The sequence below is a fragment of the Leptonychotes weddellii genome, chromosome 4, assembly GCF_054177405.1.
Source record: "Leptonychotes weddellii isolate Sample4059 chromosome 4, ASM5417740v2, whole genome shotgun sequence".
In the NCBI taxonomy this organism is placed as follows: Eukaryota; Metazoa; Chordata; class Mammalia; order Carnivora; family Phocidae; genus Leptonychotes; species Leptonychotes weddellii.
In genome coordinates this window covers 37,915,104-37,935,901 of record NC_138372.1, presented here as the reverse complement: position 1 = coordinate 37,935,901, position 20,798 = coordinate 37,915,104, and the positions used below count along the sequence as shown (strand labels likewise).

At 44.5% G+C, this 20,798-nt stretch overlaps 1 protein-coding gene across 1 annotated transcript in view; it reads left to right on the top strand.

Moving 5' to 3' along the window:
• Window positions 1-3,221: 3,221 nt before the first annotated feature.
• Window positions 3,222-20,798, top strand: part of RAB3B (RAB3B, member RAS oncogene family) — a 64,961-nt gene continuing 47,384 nt past the window's right edge. Inside the window, exons 1-2 of the mRNA XM_081816917.1 lie at window positions 3,222-3,414; window positions 12,530-12,757. Of these exons, the coding sequence (XP_081673043.1) occupies window positions 12,530-12,757 (228 nt within the window). The 5' untranslated portion in view covers window positions 3,222-3,414. The remainder of the gene's footprint in view (window positions 3,415-12,529; window positions 12,758-20,798) is intronic.

Below are 20,798 nucleotides of genomic sequence, written 5' to 3'. Positions count from 1 at the left end.
TTCACTGAGCAACCATAATTCTGGGGTCGAATAGAAAGAGTCCTAGATTTGGAATCAGACAGACTTGGTATCTGGTTCTGCCATTTACCAGATATATACCCTTGGCAAGTCACTCGAATTTTCTGAATTCTGTTTCCTCATTTATAAAAAGGGGATGACAATTCATACATTGCATGATTGTATTGAGGATTAAACCAGATAAAGATATGAATGAGCCCATCATATGTTAAGGCCTTAATGGTTATAGTTATATTTTTTAAAGCTTTTATTTGTTTATTTGAGAGACCGTGCATGAGCGGGGGAGGGGGGAGGGGCAAGGGGACAAGCAGACCCAGGACCCTGAGACCATGACCTGAGCCAAAGTCAGACACTTAACTGACTGAGCCACCTGGCACCCCTTAATGATAATAGTTATTAATCAATATGATCCAAGGCAAAAGGTAGACTTTTGGGGTAGAATAAGTCTTTCTTCCTGTTTTTATTTGGGCATTTAGATCTGAAAGTGAAGACAGTTAAATACAATTTGATTTGTTTTGTTCTTCTCTCTGGTGATAACCTGCTAGTTAATAGGGAGATAGCTATTGGGGGACATAACTGATACAGCTCAAGTGTCAGAAGTGGCCTCTCTGCCCCCTTAAGATCTAAATGCAATGGGCTTGAACTTCCATTTTCACATTTTACAATCCTTATAAGTTCTAAGCCTTCCTGGAAATTTTTGTAAATTCTGTGAGGGCTGTGCTCTCATAGTCTCTGCCCCTAGCCTCCATTTTCAACTCAGAAAAACAAAGCCCATTGCACAATTTCCCTACTCACTCATCCTCAATACTCCTCTCAGAAAGCATTCCTGAGTTTAAGGGCCTTTACTCAAGTCTCAAGAGTCACAGAAAGTGGTCACATCGTACATGTGACAACATATCCCATTTTATGCATCCTAGAGCTTAAACACTCTTTTGTCCACCTGCTATGGGAGGGTTTCTTCTGACCTTTTACCCATGTAGCACCTACCCTTACACTGATTTTCCTACTCATCTTCTTCCTTCCCCCCTTCAAGTTCTCTTTATTGCCTTTCCCTCCTACTTTGCCAAGTGAATTCTAAATTCTCCTCCGTTTTCTATCCAGAGCAATACAGTGTTCCTCCTTCTCTTCCCATCCTTATATATCCACACCCTTCAAGGCCCTGAGTAGGACAAAAGGGCCTTCTGTACATTAGGGTCTATCCTTCTTAGAAGGCGGTTGTGGCTAAAAATAGCATTTGTTTTTCTGTTATAATAACCACAGTGTTTCCTGTTTATTGAGTGCTTACTATGTGCCTGACACTGTATCAAGTGCTTTTCAGTAGCTATCTCATTTTCTTATTTGGTCTTCATAATGACCCTGGGAGGTAGCTCTCATTATTGCTATTTCTACAAATGAGGATGAGGTGTGTGTGTGTGTGTGTGTGTGTATTCAAAAAATTATGCAACTTGCATAAGATCACACAGCAAGCAACTGGTGGAACAAGGATTGAAAACCAGATCTAGCTGGCCCCAATTTTGTGTTCTTTCCATTTTACTACATGGCCTTCCAGGAGAAGGAGAAAGAGAAAGTAATCAGAAGACCTGAGGCTACATAAACACAACACCATCTGTTCTCATATTGTTTCACAACTTTAAAAGGACGGTTTTATATGTTATCTCGTTATTCCTGTGAAGAATGAATAGTCATTATCGTTACACCCATTTTGACATGAGTAAACCAATGGCCTTGTGGGAGACAGGGAGTGAGAGAACAGGTAGTATAGGATATTTGATTTTGGGATCACAAAGGCACTAGTTTGGGGTTAGTAAGAAGTTCAGGGTGTGACCATGGGAGCCAGTGGCCAAAGTGATATGAAGAGGAGACCAAGGACTGAGGGATCAGGAAATCACATGGCTACCGAAGTCAGGATGGCAGGACAGGGGCTAATGAGGCAATGCTGACTGCACCGCCTAGTTTTATGGCGTGTGGGGGGTGGGAAAGTGAGAAGCCTTCTTGCAGAGGGGCTACAAGAGGAGTCCTGGAAGAGGGTCAAGTTTCAACAAGAAAAGAAATAACCTGAAAACTCTCTGAAGAAGCAGAGGATGTAGGAGAGTTTATTGATAAAGGAACAGGGTTCTATAGGGCACAGTGGAAAGGTCTGCCAGGGAGGTGGGCAGTCGGAAGGTGAGTGAAGGGGAGAGGGATGGAGAAGCTCAGAAATGTATAAGGATGTGTCTGAGAGAGAAGTTAGACAACCAGAGGGACTGTCAGTTGGGCAGTTCCCCAGCTTGGGGAGACAAATTGCAGATAGGGTCATAATGGAACTTGGGGGAAAATGGTTTTTGTATCTGACTCAGACCTCTAAGATTTGAAATGGAGGAAGAGTGTGGGGAAGGGTGATGACTCTAAATCAAAGCTGGCAACTACCCCTATGACCTCAGGAAGACCTAAAGTGAAGTCCATGTCAGGATGGGAGGTCAAATTGTCTCCTGTACCTGCCTCCTCTGACAGAATTGGGACTTCCTAATGATTGGCAATAACAATTTCTCACTCCAGGCTACTGCTAGTAATGGGGAGCCATTGAAAGTTTTTATTTTGTTTTGTTTTAATAAGGTTGATGGTAGCGTGGTGACATTTAGGACAATCACTCAGGCTGCTGGTGTACAGGATGAATTGAAGAGTGTAGGTGGGGAGATCTATTAGAAGGCTGTTACATTAGTCCAGGCAAGAAGTGATGAGGTCTGAACAAGGGTGAGAGCCGTGGAGATGGAGAGGAAGGGCAGCGATAGGATATGTTAAGGAGGTGTTATTACCAGACTCATGGGATGTCGGGCATGAAGGAGTGCATAGAGTAAAGGACAATGCCCAGGTTTCTGACTTAGTTTCCTCTTGTAGTCAGCGGTCCAGGTTCTGCCTTTCTTCCTGGGCTTTTGTGAGCATGAAGCAATATGACAGGAGAGTGTTTTGGAAATGGCAAAGCTGGGTACCCATCATCATCTACATTATTATCAAAGCTCTCTGATCCACCATAGTAAGTTCAGTCTGTGGAATGAGATGTGACAATAAAGATAAATCACGGTAGTCACCCAGATACCGGCGAACTCAGTGTGGAGGGAGGGCGGGGGCCCAAGATACAACGAATTTCTACACCTGCGGGCAGCTGGAGCCCGGAGCGGAGCGAACACAGACTCCGCCCCTGGGCGGGGCGTGGGTGGGGCCTGGACGCGGCAGTAGCGGAGCCGAGCTGTAGCCAGAGCCTCAGCCCTAAGTAGCCGCGGTGGGCGCCAGACCCTACCCGCACCGACTCGCACCACCGTGCTCCGCGAACCCGGCTGCGCCTTCTGCCGCGTGCCGCCAGGTCTGCCGTCCCGCAGCTTTGCCAGGAGCGAGCCGCTCATAACGCACCCGGAGTCCCAGGTAAGGGGCGCGGCCCGGGCACCCCGCCTGGAGAGAATCTGGGACCCACCCCGGCTCGGGGCTCTGGCGACAGCGAGCGGGCGCTGAGGAGTGCGGGCAGCGGGAGGCGACACCGAGGATAAGGGGCTGAGAGAGGCCGCTGAGGAGGGGGCACCATGGCCGGGAGGGAGGCGCATAACCTGGGAAGGGGCGCTGAGGGGGTCTACCAGACCGCGAGGGCGGCGAGGGGTGCTCCGAGGGCAGGGGGCGGCGGGAGGTGGGAAAGCAGAAGTGGCCACTGGAGCGCAGTAGGGGCTCGCTGGGGGGAAACACGGGGCGTTGGGGGCGGGGAGATGTAAGGAGGGCCTGAGAGGGGCAGTGCGGGAAGGGGGTGCCAGGCAGCTGAGGGACGTGAAGCGGGCGCTGAGCGAGGGCACTGAGGACAGCGAGGGCAAGAGGGCGGCGTGGAGGGCAGTACCCGGGGTCCGCAGGGTCGTGGTGAGCTGGGGAGCAGTGAGGTGATGAGGGAAAGGGTCTCTGGGCAGAGGGGGGCGTTGGTCGGGGAGAGGGGAAGAGGGTGAGGGAATGTGAATGGAGAGCTGGGAGCGAAAAGGATGCGGAGCCCGAGGCCAGCTTGGCGCGGGCACAGGGGATAACCGTGAGTCGGGGCTGGGGGGTGGGGCTCGGAGGTGGGAAGCCTGCAAGAATGGGAAGGTGGGAGGCAAGGCTGGGTCTACCCAGACTGCAGAGGAAGGGGGCGGGGAGCTGGTGGAGGGACAGGGCAGTGGCCTTGGATATGGGCAGTGGGCGCCTGAGTTCTGTTAGGGGTGGGGGGCGGAGAGGCACTGGAATAGAGCAGGGGTCCGGCGGTTGGGGGTGGAGGAACTGTCTGGGAGCTTGGAGCGATTAGGGTAGTGGGTGTGCTGGGTTAGATTAAGGAGGAAGCCAGGTATGGGTTGTGTGAGGGTGGAAAGACAATGGGGCCCGTATGGAGTCCATGGGCACCCAGGTGCTAAACGTGTCTTAGCTACTCAGAAGGCTGAGGAGGGGGCGCAGGCACTGAACTCTGATACACCACAACCTGGGATCACAGACAAGAAGAGAATTTTGGACGGAAATAGTCATCCACTGGCTGCCTCTGTTCATTAGTCTAAACGTATGAAGGATTTTAGGGAGGGCAGGGTGGCAGCCTCTGGAAGCTAATAAAGGTGTGGAGGGGAGTGGGAGAAAGCCAGGGCCCTCCATCCCAACTTCCTGGAATTCAGATGGAAAGGGGTTGGGGACAGTAAAAGGAGTGTGTGTTTACAGGTGGATGCCCACCTGTTCTGTGCATAAAAACGGAGAAAGACCATGGAATACCATGAAAAGCCCTGGCTAAGGTAGTGGGAAGTCCTGGCACTGTATTAGCCAGAGAAGACGTTCTGCCAGAAAGACGATGGGTAAGGGAAAGCTTTCTGGTCATGAAGGATTTAGCCAGCAGTGGAGGACAGTTGTGTTCCTATCAGAGGAAACACTATGGGAAAAGGCAAAACTCTAAAATGATCTCCAGTCCAATAAGTAAATCTCCAGTTTCTTAAGGAATATGATGTGAAGAGAGATACCAATAACCTATAGAGGATGTTTTAAAAGATTTTCCCCCTAAGCTCAGAACTCCTCACGGTTCCTCTCCATCTCCCCAGAGTACAGCACAGGGTGTGGTGCACAACAGATGCTCAGTGAATGTTGATTCAGTGAACAATTGGCCTGTGCTGGTGCTCCTGCCTCCAATTCACTCATCCCCCCACCCCATTGTTGTAAGAAGCAAATATGGTAACATGGGTGAAAAGAGCTTCATAAACTATAAAGCAGTGTACAAAAGAGAGAGGCCACTAATATTATGCAGGTGTGCCTACACTCTGTGCAAGACAGAATGCATCGAAAGCACTTAGTAGAGTTCCTGGCATTTAGTAGGTGTGCAATAAATGGTAGCTATTATGATACAGTTTCTGTGGCTCTAAGAGACTTGGGGAAATAGTGAGGAGGTGGGCTGGGCTAGGCTGGCTGTGCTGGGTTGGGGAATGTCTAAAGAAAGGTTGAATTAAAAATAGAGTATGGCTTTAGGGAGCAGTTTGCATATAATAGGGTGAGGTCCACATTTGCCCAACTCCCTTCCTATCCTCACTAAATAAATGTTCCCAATGAGAAGATGGAGTACATTTACTGAGCACCTGCTGTATGTCATATATTATCTAGATGCTTTACCAACATTGATTATAATTTTTCCAACAATGCTTGTTTTGCAAATGAGGAAACTGTGTCTTAGTCATGTAAAATTTCTTGGCCAAGGTCTCACAGCTAATAAATGACAGACCTGGAAACTGAATCTAGTTTGTTTGATTTGGAAGCCCAAGCTATTTCTACTACCTAGGATGACTTGGTAGAAGAAAACAGGAAGCAAACAGGAAAAAAAAATTTTTTAAGGGGTTTATAAGGCACTTTCCCATATATTGGTTTTTAATTCTTACAACAGTTTGCCAGGAAGTCTTTTGTTAACTCATTTTATAGATGAGAAAACTGATCTGCCTGAGGTTTCACAACTGCTGAGAGAGCCAGGGCTCAATCTAGGTCTCTAGGACTCAATCTTGTGCTATTTCTATCAAGAGAAGTTCAGGGCGCCTGGGTGGTTCAGTTGGTTAAGTGTCTGCCTTTGGCCCAAGTGATGATCCTGGGGTCCTGGAATTGAGTCCAGCGTTGTGCTCCCTGCTTAGCCTGCTTCTCCCTCTGTCCCTCTCCAACCCCCCCCCCCCCCGCTTGTGCTCCCTCTCGCTCTCTCTCAAATAAATAAATAAAATCATAAAAAAAAAGTTCATTCATTCACTTGTTTACTACATGTAATGAGTTGATCTCTTACTAGATTTTAGGGCTCTTCTCCTACTCTCTCCCCTCTTTCTAGCTGGAATTAGCTTCTCCTTAGGTGCTTATTTCTTCTGCCTATCAGACTGAAAGCCTTATTTGTTTTTCATACCAATCCTCCGAGGGGCCATTTTCTTCTTTCCCCCAGCTTGGGACCAGAGATGACTTCCCAGATGGTCCCTGGGCTTTCATCTTTATGGCTTGTCACGGAGACAGTGAGCTACCTAGCTCTATCATTTATGTGACTGTCAGAAAAGACAGGGAAGATTTGATCGATGCTTATCTTACAAATGCGTTCTGCACTCACCACTGTGCAGTGACCTGTCTGGTCATATCTGCCTCAGGCGGCTGCCTGCTGGGATGCTTTTTGCCTCTCTTCCAAATGTCTGTGTAGCCCCTGCCACCTTCCTGAAGATTCCCTTAGAGGCTTCCATCTGAATGTGCCTTTCAATGGAACCTCTCTGCCCTCCGGTTCCACCTCTCCCCATTCTCACACCACCTACTGGGAAAACTACGCTGTGTGCACATAAACAGATGTTGACAGTACAGTATGGCAAGTTTTAGGAAAGAGCTGCACAGGGTGCTGGAGATGATTCTTTACTCACCCTAAAAGTGTTGAAGTTTTAAATTTCCCTAAGCCTAATCCAGTCTGGGAGTCATTAAATAACAGAAGGTCTAGTCATGATACTCCAGCTGATTTGCTATATGACCTTGGACAAATCACTTCTCTTTATGGAGCCTCAGTTTTTTGTTTTTTGTTTTTTAACCTGTGAAATGAAGGGAAGTGGATCAGATTAAGAACTGAAACTAGTTTTTACTCTTGCCTCACTCCCTGTGGTAGACCTAGCTCATAAGGGCAGGCACTTTCCCCGCTGATTGTCCATGAGGCCACCTGCATTTTTCTCAACACAGTGTGTGAAACACATTCATATGCATTCTCTTAACTTAAAATCCACAGCAGCTTTCGGAGGTAGGTAATATTATCACATCATAGATGAGAACATTGAGGTTCAGAGTTTAAATGGCTTTCCCAAGTTCATACATTGAATTATGAGAAAGCTGGGACCAGGAGCCAGGCTTTTTGTTATGGTGAAGCTACCACACTCCCAAATCCGTTCTTATTCCCAAAATCTAAGAGTGTAAACAGCTGCATCAGAAAAAAATGAAGACTAATGATATGACATTTACATCAATAGTCTGGCACATGGCAAATGCTCAATAAATGTTTATTGAAAGGAGTAACATGCCCTAAAGATTTGCTACAGGTCCAGTGTTGTCAGAGTGTAAGGATGGATAAAACTCAGATGGATCCAGAAGAGGAGGCAGACAGCTAATTGTAAAACAAGCTCCAATAATGTAGTCCAGATTAGGGAAAAAGCAGTTGAACAAGATTTGACTACAGAAGTGAATTAAAGGGGCCAGTGAAATAATATTTATTGCATACCTCTCATGGGCCAAGAAACCATGCTAGATTAATTACATATGGCAACTGCTCATTCTGTTTGTACCCCAACTCCGTGAAGTAGGTGGTATTTTTCTCTGAAGTAAAAATGCTGTGACTTAGAGAGGTGATATGACTTGCCCAAAAATTCAGCTGAGGACTAGAACAGGGATTTTGAACTTTCCTATAATGAAAGAGACTAGGTCTAGTCTCAACTGTTGGCTTTGAGGCTTGAGCAAATCCTTAATTTCTGGTCCTCAGTTTCTTGATTAAATGGGAATAATAATATTTGCCCATCTAATTTTATCTCCCAGGTTTAGAGGATTAAATGAGATAGAGGATGTGAAATGAGGTAAGGAGCCAATCTGTTTCAGTAAAGTTACTGAAAATTTATTTATTTATAATTGCTGTTATTTAACTTGGTTAAATAACTAAGTTATTTAACTTTAAATGACTGCTGGTTATTTAACCAGCAGTTCCATTTCTAGGGATCTTTCTTAAGGAGATAAATAGGAAACTGAGCAAGTATTTATGGAAAGACATGACCACTCTGATTTTTTTTTTTTAAGATTTTATTTATTTATTTGACACAGAGAGAGAAAGCACAAGTAGGCAGAGAGGCAGGAAGAGAGAGAGGGAGAAGCAGGCTCTCCACTGAGCAGGGAGCCAGATGTGGGGCTCGATCCCAGGACCCAGGGATCATGACCTGAGCTGAAGGCAGCCGCTTAACCGACTGAGCCACCCAGGCGCCCCAACACCACTCTGATTTAATTTATAATAATTAAAAATAGAAAAATAAAGATACAATATTAAAGAATTGGTCCTATGACACATCCATAGGATGGAATAGAATGTAGTCAATTGAAATGATATTTGTGAAGAGTTTTAAAAATCTCAGAAAAAATATTTATGGTATAATGTTAAGTGAAAAGAAGCAGGATACAAAACTAATGGAAAGTGTGATCTCAGCTATTAAAATATACATAGAAGATAATAGACATATAGATATAGATAAAAAGTATAAACAGACCTCTATGTTTATATATACAAAGACTAACCCTGAAGGATACATACATTGGTAACATATTTGCCTCTGGGGAGAGGAACAGAGGCTCGGAATCAGGGTTGAAAGCACTAACTTTACACTATAAACCTTTAGGTTACATATTACTTATTTTTTACGGAAAAAATTAAGAAAATAATGCCAGCTACAGATGGTGATAAGATAACGCTTGTAAACAGTAAAAGTTTGAATTATTTTCAATGTATGTATTACTTTTTAAATCAACAACTAATAAAATATAATTTAAAAATAGATGGTACATCTTCCACATGTCCAAGTATCCTGGGCATTTTCCACACCCACTAGTGAGTGTTGTCATGGGGCAGATTGGTATAGGAATGGGACTGAGGGTCTCAGATAAAGGCTTGAGAGCTGGGAGAAAAGAGAAAGAAGAACAGAGGCCACCGGAGGCTACTGGTGGCATATTAAATGATGTGGGAAACAAAGGCAGAAGAAAAATTATTTACTACCTACAGCCCATTGATAAGTCCTTGAAACAGGCAGAGTGCCATTCCTCAAGGGGCTTAACTGCCTCTAAGTCAATGTCGACACCTTGGTAAGGGCAAAAGGCCCACTGAACCCGACCCCTCCCCAGTCCTCTCTTGATGAGAGAGCAGAAGGTTGGCTGAAGACAAAGCACAAGCTGACACCCTGCAACCTCCCCCCACCCCCCCACTCCTGGGTGGGACAGTGTGAGATTCTTTCAGGAATCTCCCAACTATCAATGTTAATACCTTGCTAGAGGGGAAAACAACCTTAACTTGACAATGGCAAGGCCTCCGTTATCTTGTAGGTCCTCTTTAGCATATGAAAGTTCTTTTGAAACCTCCCTTTTCCTTACCTCCCCAACCCCATAATATATAATCAGCCACCCCTCATAACCCCGGTGCAGCAACTCTTTCTGCCCACCGGTCCTGTCCCCGTGCTTTAATAAAATCACTTTTTTGCACCAAAGACGTCTCAAGAATTCTTTCTTGGCCGTCGGCTTCAAAACCTAACGTCTTTCCTACATCATTAAAGGGCTGTTAATAATCCTACATATTTGACCTTTCTTCAAGAGAGCTTTAAACTTTCTACATTTGTCAGTTCCTTGTCCTTACAGCTCATCTGAGAGGCGTATAGAGCTAAATCCACCAGTCAAAATCTCTTTCTTTTCCTTTGAGGAACAAAAACAGGAATTTCTTTTTTTTTTTAATTAAAAATTTTTAAAATTTAAATTCAATTAATTAGCCTATAATGTATTATCAGGTTCAGAGGTAGAGATCAGTGATTAATCAGTTGCATATAATACCCAGTGCTCCTTACATCACATGCCCTCCTTAATGTCCTTCATTCAGTTACCCCATTCCCCCACCCTCTCCCCTCCAGCAGCCCTCAGTTTGTTTCCTATTAAGAGTCTCTGGTTTGTCTCCCTCTCTGATTTCATCTTGTTTTATTTTTTTCCTCTCTTCCCCTTTGATCCTCTGTTTTGTTTCTTAAATTCCACATCTCAGCGAGATCATATGATAATTATCTTCTCTGACTGGCTTATTTTGCTTAGTATAACACCCTCTATTTCCATCCTCGTAGTTGCAAATGGCAAGATTTCATTTTTTGATGGCTGAGTAGTATTCCACTATGTATATATACCACATCTTTATCCATTCATGTCGATGGACATCTGGGCTCTTTCCATAGTTTGGCTATTGTGGACATTACTGCTATAAACACTGTGGTGCAGGTGTCCCTTCGGATCCCTACATTTGTATCTTTGGGGTAAATACCCAGTAGTGCAATTGCTGGGTTGTAGAATAGCTCTAATTTCAACTCTTTGAGGAAGCTCCATACTATTTTCCAGAGTGACTGCACCAGCTTGCATTCCCACCAACAGTGTAGGAGGGTTCCCCTTTCTCTGCAGCCCCGCCAACATCTGTCATTCCCTGACTTGTTAATTTTAGCCATTCTGACTGGTGTGAGGTGGTATCATTGTGATGAGTGATGTTGTGCATTTTTTCATGTATCTGTTGGCCATTTGTATGTCTTCTTTGGAGAAATGTCTGTTCATATCTTCTGCCCATTTCTTGATTGGATTATTTGTTCTTTGGGTGTTGAGTTTGATAAGTTCTTTATAGATTTTGGATACTAGCTCTTTATCTGATATGTCATTTGCAAATATCTGCTCCCATTCTGACTGTTGTCTTTTGGTTTTGTTGACTATTTCCTTCTAAAACAGGAATTTCTAAAGAGAGTGACACCCTGGACATTATCTCATGTGAGGGCTGTCCTCCCACCCTCTTCTGATCACTTAACACACCTGTCCAAGAACCCAGTGCTGAGCATAAGGAGAGATTGCAGGCAGGGAAGTAGGGCACCTGCTATTCCAATAGGACTGTGGGACTGAGTGCTGGATTATGGGGTTCAGATCCCAAGTGTTCTGGGAAAGGTGGCAGGTTTGAGAGAGCTGGGATCTCAGGGAAGGCCTGGCACATAAATAAATACTTGCTGAATGGATGAGTGAGCGAATAAATAAAGGATCGAGGCTTTAAGGGATTTGGAACAATAATGACTTATGTTCACAGCTGTGTGGGACTTACCAGTTTATTAAGGTCTTACTTATTGTTATCTCATTTGAGTCCTGTAACAGCCCTGTAAGGAAAGCAGGGCAGAAATCGTCCTTTCCATTTTCCAGATGATGAGATTGAGTCCCAGAGGGATGAGGTAACTTTTATTAATCCAGCACGCATTTACTGAGTGCTGATTATGTACTAGGACTTGCGCTAGAGGCTAGAGATGGAGAAATGAAGTACATTAGTCCCAGATGCTTGGTCTGAAGGAGGAGCTGGAATAGTAAACAGTTGTGAAATGATACCAGTGCTGTGAGCGGGGTGCCCGGGGGCGTAGAGGCAGGAGGGCATGTGTACCTCTGCCAGGCACGGGGAAGGTGAGACTGCGTTTGGGTCTATAAGGATGAAGAGGAGTTTATTAGAAGAGTGTTGTGAACAGAAAGAATACATGTCTAAAGGGACAAAGCAAGAAATAATGTGGCATATTTAAAGTGTAATTTGGTATAAAAGTGGCACAGGTTGGTAGGGAGAAGGCTTAGGGGAGGATAAAGTTTAGAGAGTTTATTCTTTGGTTGGTTGGTTCTTTGTCAAGTTAAACAGTTCGGGCTTGATCTTTAGAGCCATGGGGAGCCATGAATGTTTTTGAAATGGGAATGATAGCCCTGTGCTGAGCCTTTCCTGGAATGTTCATGTGTTTACTGTTTTGGCTTTTTCTTTTCAAAACTCGGCTCAGGAGCTGCCTCCTGTGGGAGACTCTCCTTGACCATAATGCCTTCAAACTGGGGGTTAGATGTCCGATGTTTCTTGTGGGCTTCCTGGGCCAAGGCTTCCCTCCGTCTTATGACTTACCTACTGACTTGTTACCCCATGTTTACATGCTTTTTCACTCTAATCTGTGGCCACTCAGAGGTCATACACCATGTCTGATTCATATTTGTAGTCCCTATACCCAGCACAGGGCTTGACCCAGAGCAACATGCTCAGTAAATATTTGCAGAAGGAATGAGTGGGAGGAACCAGGTTCCACCCCAATCCTGAGACAACATTTGGAGCAGGTGCAGTACTGGGGTGATTCTGTGGTGTGTGTGTTTCTTCAGTGATGCTTGGGTGGAGAGTATGTGTGTGAAGGGTGGAGTGACCATTAAAGATTGGTGACCTGGAGGTGTGTTCCTGAGTGACCACAGGTGTCTCCTACAGATGGCTTCAGTGACTGATAGTAAAGCTGGAGTCAAAGATGCTTCCGACCAGAATTTTGACTACATGTTCAAACTGCTCATCATCGGCAACAGCAGCGTTGGCAAAACTTCCTTCCTCTTCCGCTATGCTGACGACACCTTTACCCCAGCATTCGTCAGCACTGTGGGCATTGACTTCAAGGTGAAGACAGTCTACCGCCATGAAAAACGAGTGAAGCTGCAGATCTGGGTGAGTCCTGGGCATCTCAGGGGGTGACAAGTCTGCTAGTATAAGGGCTGGGAGGTGGGTGCCAGTTTGGAACTTCTGGGTCTTATGACATCAAGCACCAGTGCTATTGAAGGTCTGGCCCCTCGACTGCCCCTTGCTGATTTTATAGAAGTTTCTCTCCTCTGGGGGCTCAGTTGCTTCTGCTGCTTAACCCCAAGAAGCTTTATCGTGCCCATACAAATGAGTGACCAAGAATCTGGGCTTTGGAGTTAGAAATTTGGATTCAACTTCCAGTTCTGCCACTTATTAATCATGGAATCTTGACTAAATTACTTAACCTGTCTAGGCTACCTTTTCCTCTTTGGGGATTATAATAGCATCTACATCATAGAGCTGTTGGTTCTTAGCATAGTTCCTGGAATGTAGTAAATGCACAGTAAATGTTAGCTCCTGTGTCCATAATCTATCACTGCATAACAAATCACTTCAAAACTTGATGGCTTAAAACAACAGTAGTTCATTATTACACAGTTTCTGTGGATCAAACATTTGGGAGTAGCTTGGTTTCTATCTTGTGGCCTCTTATGAGGTTGCAGCCAGATATTGGCTCGGGTTGCAGTCATCTGAAGGCTTGAGTAGGGCTGGAGGATCCCTTCCAAAGCTGCTTACTCATGTATATCAGGTATTGGCTGTTAGCAGGAGGCCTTAGTTCTTTCCCATGTGGTTCTCTCCTTGGAGTTGCTTAAGTATCTTCATGGCATCCCCCAGGTGGAGAAAGCCAAGAAACCAGAGAGAAAGTGGCAATGTCTCTTATTACTTAGCCTTAGAGTAGTCTGTTGGTCACTGATTCAGTGTAGGAGGAAAGTAAACAAGGGTATGAATCCTGGGAGGTGAGGATCATTGGGGACCATCATAGACGCTGGCCACCACAGCTATTATTATTGGTATTTACTACCAATTTATTAGTACAGTGGTACTACTACTAATAATAAGAGATATGTAGATCTCATATATATATATATACATATATATATAAGATGATATAGCAAAATGTAGATCATATACTTTTCTTTCTTTTTTTTTAAAGATTTTATTTATTTATTTGACAGAGAGAGAGAGATAACGAGAGCAGGAACACAAGCAGGGGGAGTGGGAGAGGGAGAAGCAGGCTTCCCACGGAGCAGGGCACCTGATGTGGGGCTCGATCCTAGGACCCTGGGATCACGACCTGAGCCAAAGGCAGGCACTTAACGACTGAGCCACCCGGGCGCCCTGATCATATACTTTTCAATAAGGAATTAGTACCAGGATTGGAAATTTTGAAAATTAGTGATTTAAAGTATTCAAAGCATGTGTTATTTATTATCTCTCCATTCAGCTTGTTAAATGTACATTAATACATTGTGCATATATTTTATTGGATATATACAGTACTTTTTATAAATTATCTCCATATATTATCTTACAATTAACCCCATGGGGCAGATATTATTTTAATTCACTCCTATTTTACAGAAGAAAAAAATTGAAACTCAGTAATTAACTTGCCTTAGGTCGACCACACAGTTGCAAAGTGGAATTCCAACTCAGACCTTCTTTTTTTTTTTTTAAGATTTTTTATTTATTTATTTGAGAGAGAGAGAATGAGAGAGAGAGCACATGAGAGGGGGGAGGGTCAGAGGGAGAAGCAGACTCCCCGCCGAGCAGGGAGTCCGATTCGGGACTCAATCCAGGGACTCCGGGATCATGACCTGAGCCGAAGGCAGTCGCTTAACCAACTGAGCCACCCAGGCGCCCCAACTCAGACCTTCTGATTCCAAGTTACATGCTCTTTTCTCTACACTGTGCATGTGAAGTCTTACAGAGCCCATACTTCCATTTATGATAGTTAAGTATTAATTTATATAGAGATAAAAGTTTATTTTGTTCATTTAGTCTCTATTAAAAGTATTGAGGAATTAGGAGTTATTAGAAATGTAAGAAGCTAAACAGACTACTTAGTTCATTGGTTCTAGAAGTGTGGTTCTAGTCCCAGCATTACCTGGGAATTTGATAGAAATGCAATTCTAGAAATGCAAATTTTCACGCCCCTCCTGAGACCCACTAAATAAGAAACTCTGAGCTATGGCCCAACAATGTGTGTGTTATAACAAGCCTTCCAGGTGACTTTGAGGCAGGCTAAAATTGAAGAACCACTTTGGTTTAACTACCATTTGGTTTGCCCATCTCATGGTGAGAATCAGTAAGCATTTATTAAGTACCTATTATGTGCCAAGTGCTTCCCCTTGTGTGGTCGAACATCCTCTTCACAGCCAGTGCACAGAGAGATGAGAGCACAGGGTATTGGGGGCATGGTGAGTAATACAGGGGAACTGGAGCAAGGCTGTGGAGAGCAGAGAGGGGTGCTGAGAGAGAAATTTGCTGGAGAGGCTATCAGGCAGCAGCTTGAGGGTCAGGGAGACCTTGCACAGCAAACAGAAGTTTCTTGTCATGGGCCAGGGTTTACCTACCTCATAATTGTTGAGAGAGCTGAAGAAGCTATTAGAATTTATTTTTATCTATGGACATAAAATGCATGTTTACTAATATTTATTATGTGGATTGACATTCCACATCACATGGTCACATATCCTGAATTCAAAAAGTCTTCCAGTAGGGGAAGACCTTCTGCCCGTCTAAGGGATTGGTAGGGGTGGTTCCCTCACTCCTTCATTTATGTTCAGCTGTTGTGAGCTTTTGCAGTGGATTTATTGATTATACCACCCTTATTTAACTAAATAAACCTTCACGATGGATATGTGGTTTTAAAAGTGTCCTACAAAGAAACCTCTGCCTGAAGACTATACTCAGTATAGTGAGCCCAAGTGGGCAGGGAAAATGGCTGAACTGATGTTTCTCTGACTCCCAGGACAAGTTCATTGTCAGGCATGTTTTGAGGTAAAATCAATGATGATCTAATTAGATCTGACATAGTCAATCACATTGCTTTTGCTAAAAAAAAAAAAATTGGCAAAGAGATTTTGTGCATGTGTGCTTTCCTATAGCAAAAAAAGTCTGTACTGTTCATAAATGCATTAAAATGTGAACATTGAAATATTAGTTACATCATTTTTATGTATTTTAACATCTTTTGTGTACAGAAGTAGATATATATGTACATATGATCTAAGTAAATATACAAATATTGTGGTTATGTGCTCACATGGCCTTACTTACAGAGGCTTAAATTTGGAGACCATTGCCAGACAGTGGGGAGCTATAGAAGGGTTTTATCAAGGTCGGATTTGCATTTTAGAAAAATCCCTTGCTTCGGTTTGGAGGATAGATGGAAGCAAGGCAAAGAAGCCAGTGGTTTGGGTAAGTTACAAAGGGCCTAAATTAAGTCTGCTTGGGCTGTGGTAACAAAATACCACAGACTCAGTAGCTTAAACAACAGTAATTTATTTTCTCACAGTTCGAGAAACTGGAAGTCCAAGATCAGGGTGCCAACTAGGTTGATGTCTGGGGAGAGGTCTCCCCTAGGGTTGCAGGTGGCCGCCTTCTAGCTGTGTGCTCACATGGCCCTTCCTTGGTGCTTATATATGGAGAGTGAGTGGGCTCTCTGGTGTCTCCTCTTATAAGGACACTAATCCTATCAGATCAGGACCCCACTCTTATGGCCTCAATTAACCTTAATCTCTAACTTAGAATCCCCATCTCCAAATATAGCCACATTCGGGGTTAGGACTTCAATGTATGAATTTTGGGAGAATACAGCATTTGAAACATAATAGTAAGACAGTGACAAAATGACCTAAGGGATGGAAATGAGGGTTTGCAGGTTTGTCGATGGGGGGCTACATGTGATAACACAGTATTGTGCCTGGCATGTATGAGGAACACAACAAATGCTAGGTTCCTTTTCTTCTCTGCTCCTAATCCATACGCAAAGGCTGACTGGGTCCCTTCCCAGGTTTTCCACCTGTGGTTCCAGGAGTGCTGGAACAGGACAGGCGCTGTCTGAAGTGTTCAATTAAATTTCTCCAGCCAGTTTGATCTCTTGGGATTTCAGAAAGCCATTGTCAGCGTGGAAGGAGGAGAGAGGGAACAAGAGGAGGTTCTGAGCATTGCTGAGCAGGACCATTCACAAACGGAGTTTCTCTCATCTCTGAAGGGTGTTAAATGATGAAGGTATTGGTAGTGCTTTGCTCCCCGGGGTCCTTGGCTACATAGGTCCCTGAGAGCCCCCTCTGTTCCATGAGAGGTTAATTATTGTGGATCAGAGAAGAGAATCTTACTGGGGAGGTGGGGGTAGGGGAGAAATCTCATTAATAGAGAGTGAGAGCATGCACAGGTGTGAAGGGAGAGAGACTTGGTAACTCCACAGCAACAGACCTGGCTAGAGGCCATTTACTGCTAGGTGCTGGTTGCCAAGCAACCGCTGGAGGCCTGTGGGAAGAGAGGAGTGGGAGAGGGCCTTCCACTACTTCTGTTTGGGGCCCACTTCAGGGACTCTTGGGTCTGGTGCTGGTCAAGGGAAGAATTGGGGTGTCTGCAGAAGGACTGAGCTGACCTAGGACTCTGGAGTCCTGGGTTTCAGTCCTGGCTCTGCCCTCTAGTCATGTGAGCTGGAGTGACCCTTCTCCTCCATGGGCCTGTTTCCCTAACTGTCAAAGGAAGAAAATAATCCTTGCTCTTCTTGCCTCATGAGTTGCTATGAAGATCAAGTGAGGAAATGCAAAGGAGTGCCTAAAGAGAACTCTGAAGCCTTGAGGAGATCAGGGCATTATGGATGTTGTCAGCCATGTGAATTCTTCTTGTATGTGATTTCAATCATTCTTTGTATCTTTCCCACCTTCCCTCTGACCCAGGGAGGTAGTTATCTCCATAAAGAATGGGTGTTTGAGGTCGGAGCTGTGAAGTTCCTTATGTGGAGCCAAACTGTAAACTTCATTCTTTAATTCATTCAGTAGACATTGTGCCAGGCATGGTACTAGCTGTGGGGAAACAGCCTTCCTGCTCGCATGGAGTTTGCCCTCTAGGAGGGGAGATAGACACTAAGTACATGAATAAAAAATACCTAATTTGGGGGCACCTGAGTGGCTCAGTCAGTTAAGCTTTGGACTCTTGGTTTTGGCTCAGGTCATGATCTTGGGGTCATGAGATCAAGTCACACATCGGGCTCCGTACTCAGCAGGAGTCTGCTTGGGATTCTTTCCCTCTCGCTCCCCCTCTGCCCCTCCCCCTGCATGTGTGCGCGCACACTCTCTCTCTCTCTCTCTTTCTTTCAAATAAATAAATAAATAAAATCTTTAAAAAAAAAAACAAAACTAATTTTATCAGTGGTAAGAGCCCTAAAGGAAAAGAATAGACTTGTTTCAAACCCAGTCCACTGGGGGACTCAGAACTCTGAAATCACTGAAATGTGACTTAAATCTCATCCCTAGGCTTGCAACTGGAGTTCAGGGTCAAATTCTATTCACAATTTTTTTTTCTTTTTTTTTTTTGAAGGCTTCCCACTGAGCAGGGAGCCCAATGCGGGGCTCGATCCCAGGACCCTGGGATCATGACCTGAGCCGAAGGCAGATGCTTAACCGACTGAGCCACCCAGGCGCCCCTCTATTCACAATTTAAAAGGCTAGCTTTGTTGATGATTTTCACCACACCAGTTCACCTCAGGCCTATCTCCGTCAGGGGACATGATACCAGAGGTCTCTGTGGGGGAAAGATAGTATCTCCTCCTGCCTACTCCTACCAGTGAGGCTTTTTTGATGACCTGCATGTCAAGAAGACTTTAAAGATAGGAGTGCTTCATGTATCTGGGGTTTATTTGTATATAGATTGGGAAAAGACCGGCTGGCCTGCCCAACTTTCTTTTTTGCTTGCTTAAGAACTCTGTTTTGTGAAGGATTTATAGGCTGCTGTCCTTACTCCTGGGCCTCTCCTGGTATTAATGTTTTCCATCATCTTTCTTTCTCTACAACTCATTCCTCTGAAGCCCTCAGTTACTACAGCACTTGTGTGTGCCGCCATTATTCTATTTGTTTTGTTGTGTTGGTGATGATATTGGAAGGATAAAGTGTGTAAAGCACTAACATAATGCCTGGCATGGAGTAAACACTCAACAAACAGTAGTTTTTATTAAGGTTCCAGAGTGATCAAGAAATGATACTCCTTGGGCGCCTGGGTGGCTCAGTTAGTTAAGCGACTGCCTTTGGCTCAGGTCATGATCCTGGAGTCCCTGGATCGAGTCCTGCATCGGGCTCCCTGCTCAGCAGGGAGTCTGCTTCTCCCTCTGACCCTAACCCCTCTCATGTGCTCTCTCTCATTCTCTCTCTCTCAAATAAATAAATAAAATCTTAAAAAAAAAAAAAAGAAATGATACTCCTTTTCTTCCCTCCTCAAGTTTGGAACCAAGTGAGAGAGTCAGAGAGATGGGGAGTAATGTGATAGCCTCATTACTGATAAAAGCTAGGATGAAGCTCCTGGTCCAAGTCTTCAGGGAAGTGGAGCTTGCTAATACTTCACCCTGGAGTCAGATAGACGTAGAAACCAATCACAGGCCAACACGGGCCAGCTGCAATTAGCTCATGCAGTATGCATCCAAGGTCAAAGTACATGTGGCCCAGACTTACTAATGCTTCAGGCCTAAAGCATCCCACCCAGGTCTGTGTTAGATGCCTCTATCTCCATGTTCAGTCTTCCTCATGGAGGAAGGGAGGGTTCCTCCTCCAACAGCTCTTTTTATAATTAAAGAGATAGATAGAAGTAAGCATTCACTCCAAAGGGAAGTTGGACAGAGTAATGAAAGCTGGGAGGGGTGCCTGGGTGGCTCAGTCAGGTAAGTGTCTGCCTTTGGCTCAGGTCATGATCCCAGGGTCCTGGAATCGAGCCCTGCATCAGGCTCCTTGTCTGCGGGGAGCCAGCTTCTCCCTCTCCTCCCTGCTTGGACTCTCCTTCTCTCTCTCTTAAATAAATAAATAAAATCTTAAAAAAAAAAATAATGAAAGCTGGGAAAAATAGGAAGAGTCTTAAGAGATTTCCTGGGAATCCTGAATTCTACAGTAATAATGGGTGACTTCCTATGTCACCAGGAGCTGAGAACAATAAGACCAGATGAGATAGCGCTGTCAGGAAGTCAGCTAGGTTCACTTACTATCCAACTACCTTATTCCCACACAGCCACCTTGATGAAACTTAGGTTACCACATGGCTTTTGAGTCACTTATAAATAAGAAAAGTAGTGAATATTAAATTGGGGAATGTCAAAGACTTATATCTTAGAACCAGTAATATAAGAATGCAATAAATATGGAGCGCCTAGTGGCTCAGTCAGTTAAGTGTCCGACTCTTGATTTTGGCTTAGGTCATGATCTCAGGGTGGTAAGATCAAGCCCTGCATAAGGCTCCATGCTGGGCACGGAGCCTGCTTAAGATTCTCTCTCTTCCTCTCCCTGTGCCCCTCCCTGCCCTACTCTCTCTCTCTTTCTCTAAAAAAAAAAAAAAAAAAAAGAATGCAATAAATGTAATGGAGCTTAGGAATGTGGGGAAATATAATCATACTAGAAACCTACATTAAGAAGGATTGTGGCTCTTAGGCAGTCTTTTAACAAATATTTACTATGGCTTACATTGGGGATAGAGAAATTAATACAGTTCTGGAGGTCAGAAGTTCAAAATTGGTGTCCCTCGGTTAAAAATTGAAGTGTTGGGGTGCCTGGGTGGCTCAGTCATTAAGTGTCTGCCTTCGGCTCGGGTCATGGTCCCGGGGTCCTGGGATCGAGCCCCGCATTGGGCTCCTTGCTCAGCGGGAAGCCTGCTTCTCCTTCTCCCACTCCCCCTGCTTGTGTTCCCTCTCTCGCTGTGTCTCTCTCTGTCAAGTAAATAAATAAAATCTTTAAAAAAAAAAATTGAAGTGTTGGCAGGTGTGTGTTCCTTTTGGTGGCTCTGGGGAGAATCCATTAACTTGCCTTTTTTGGCTTCTAGAGGCCACTTGCATTCCTTTGCTTGTGGCCCCCTCCTCCATCTTCAAAGCCAGAGATGCAACATCTTTTTTTTTTTTTTTTAAGATTTTATTTATTTA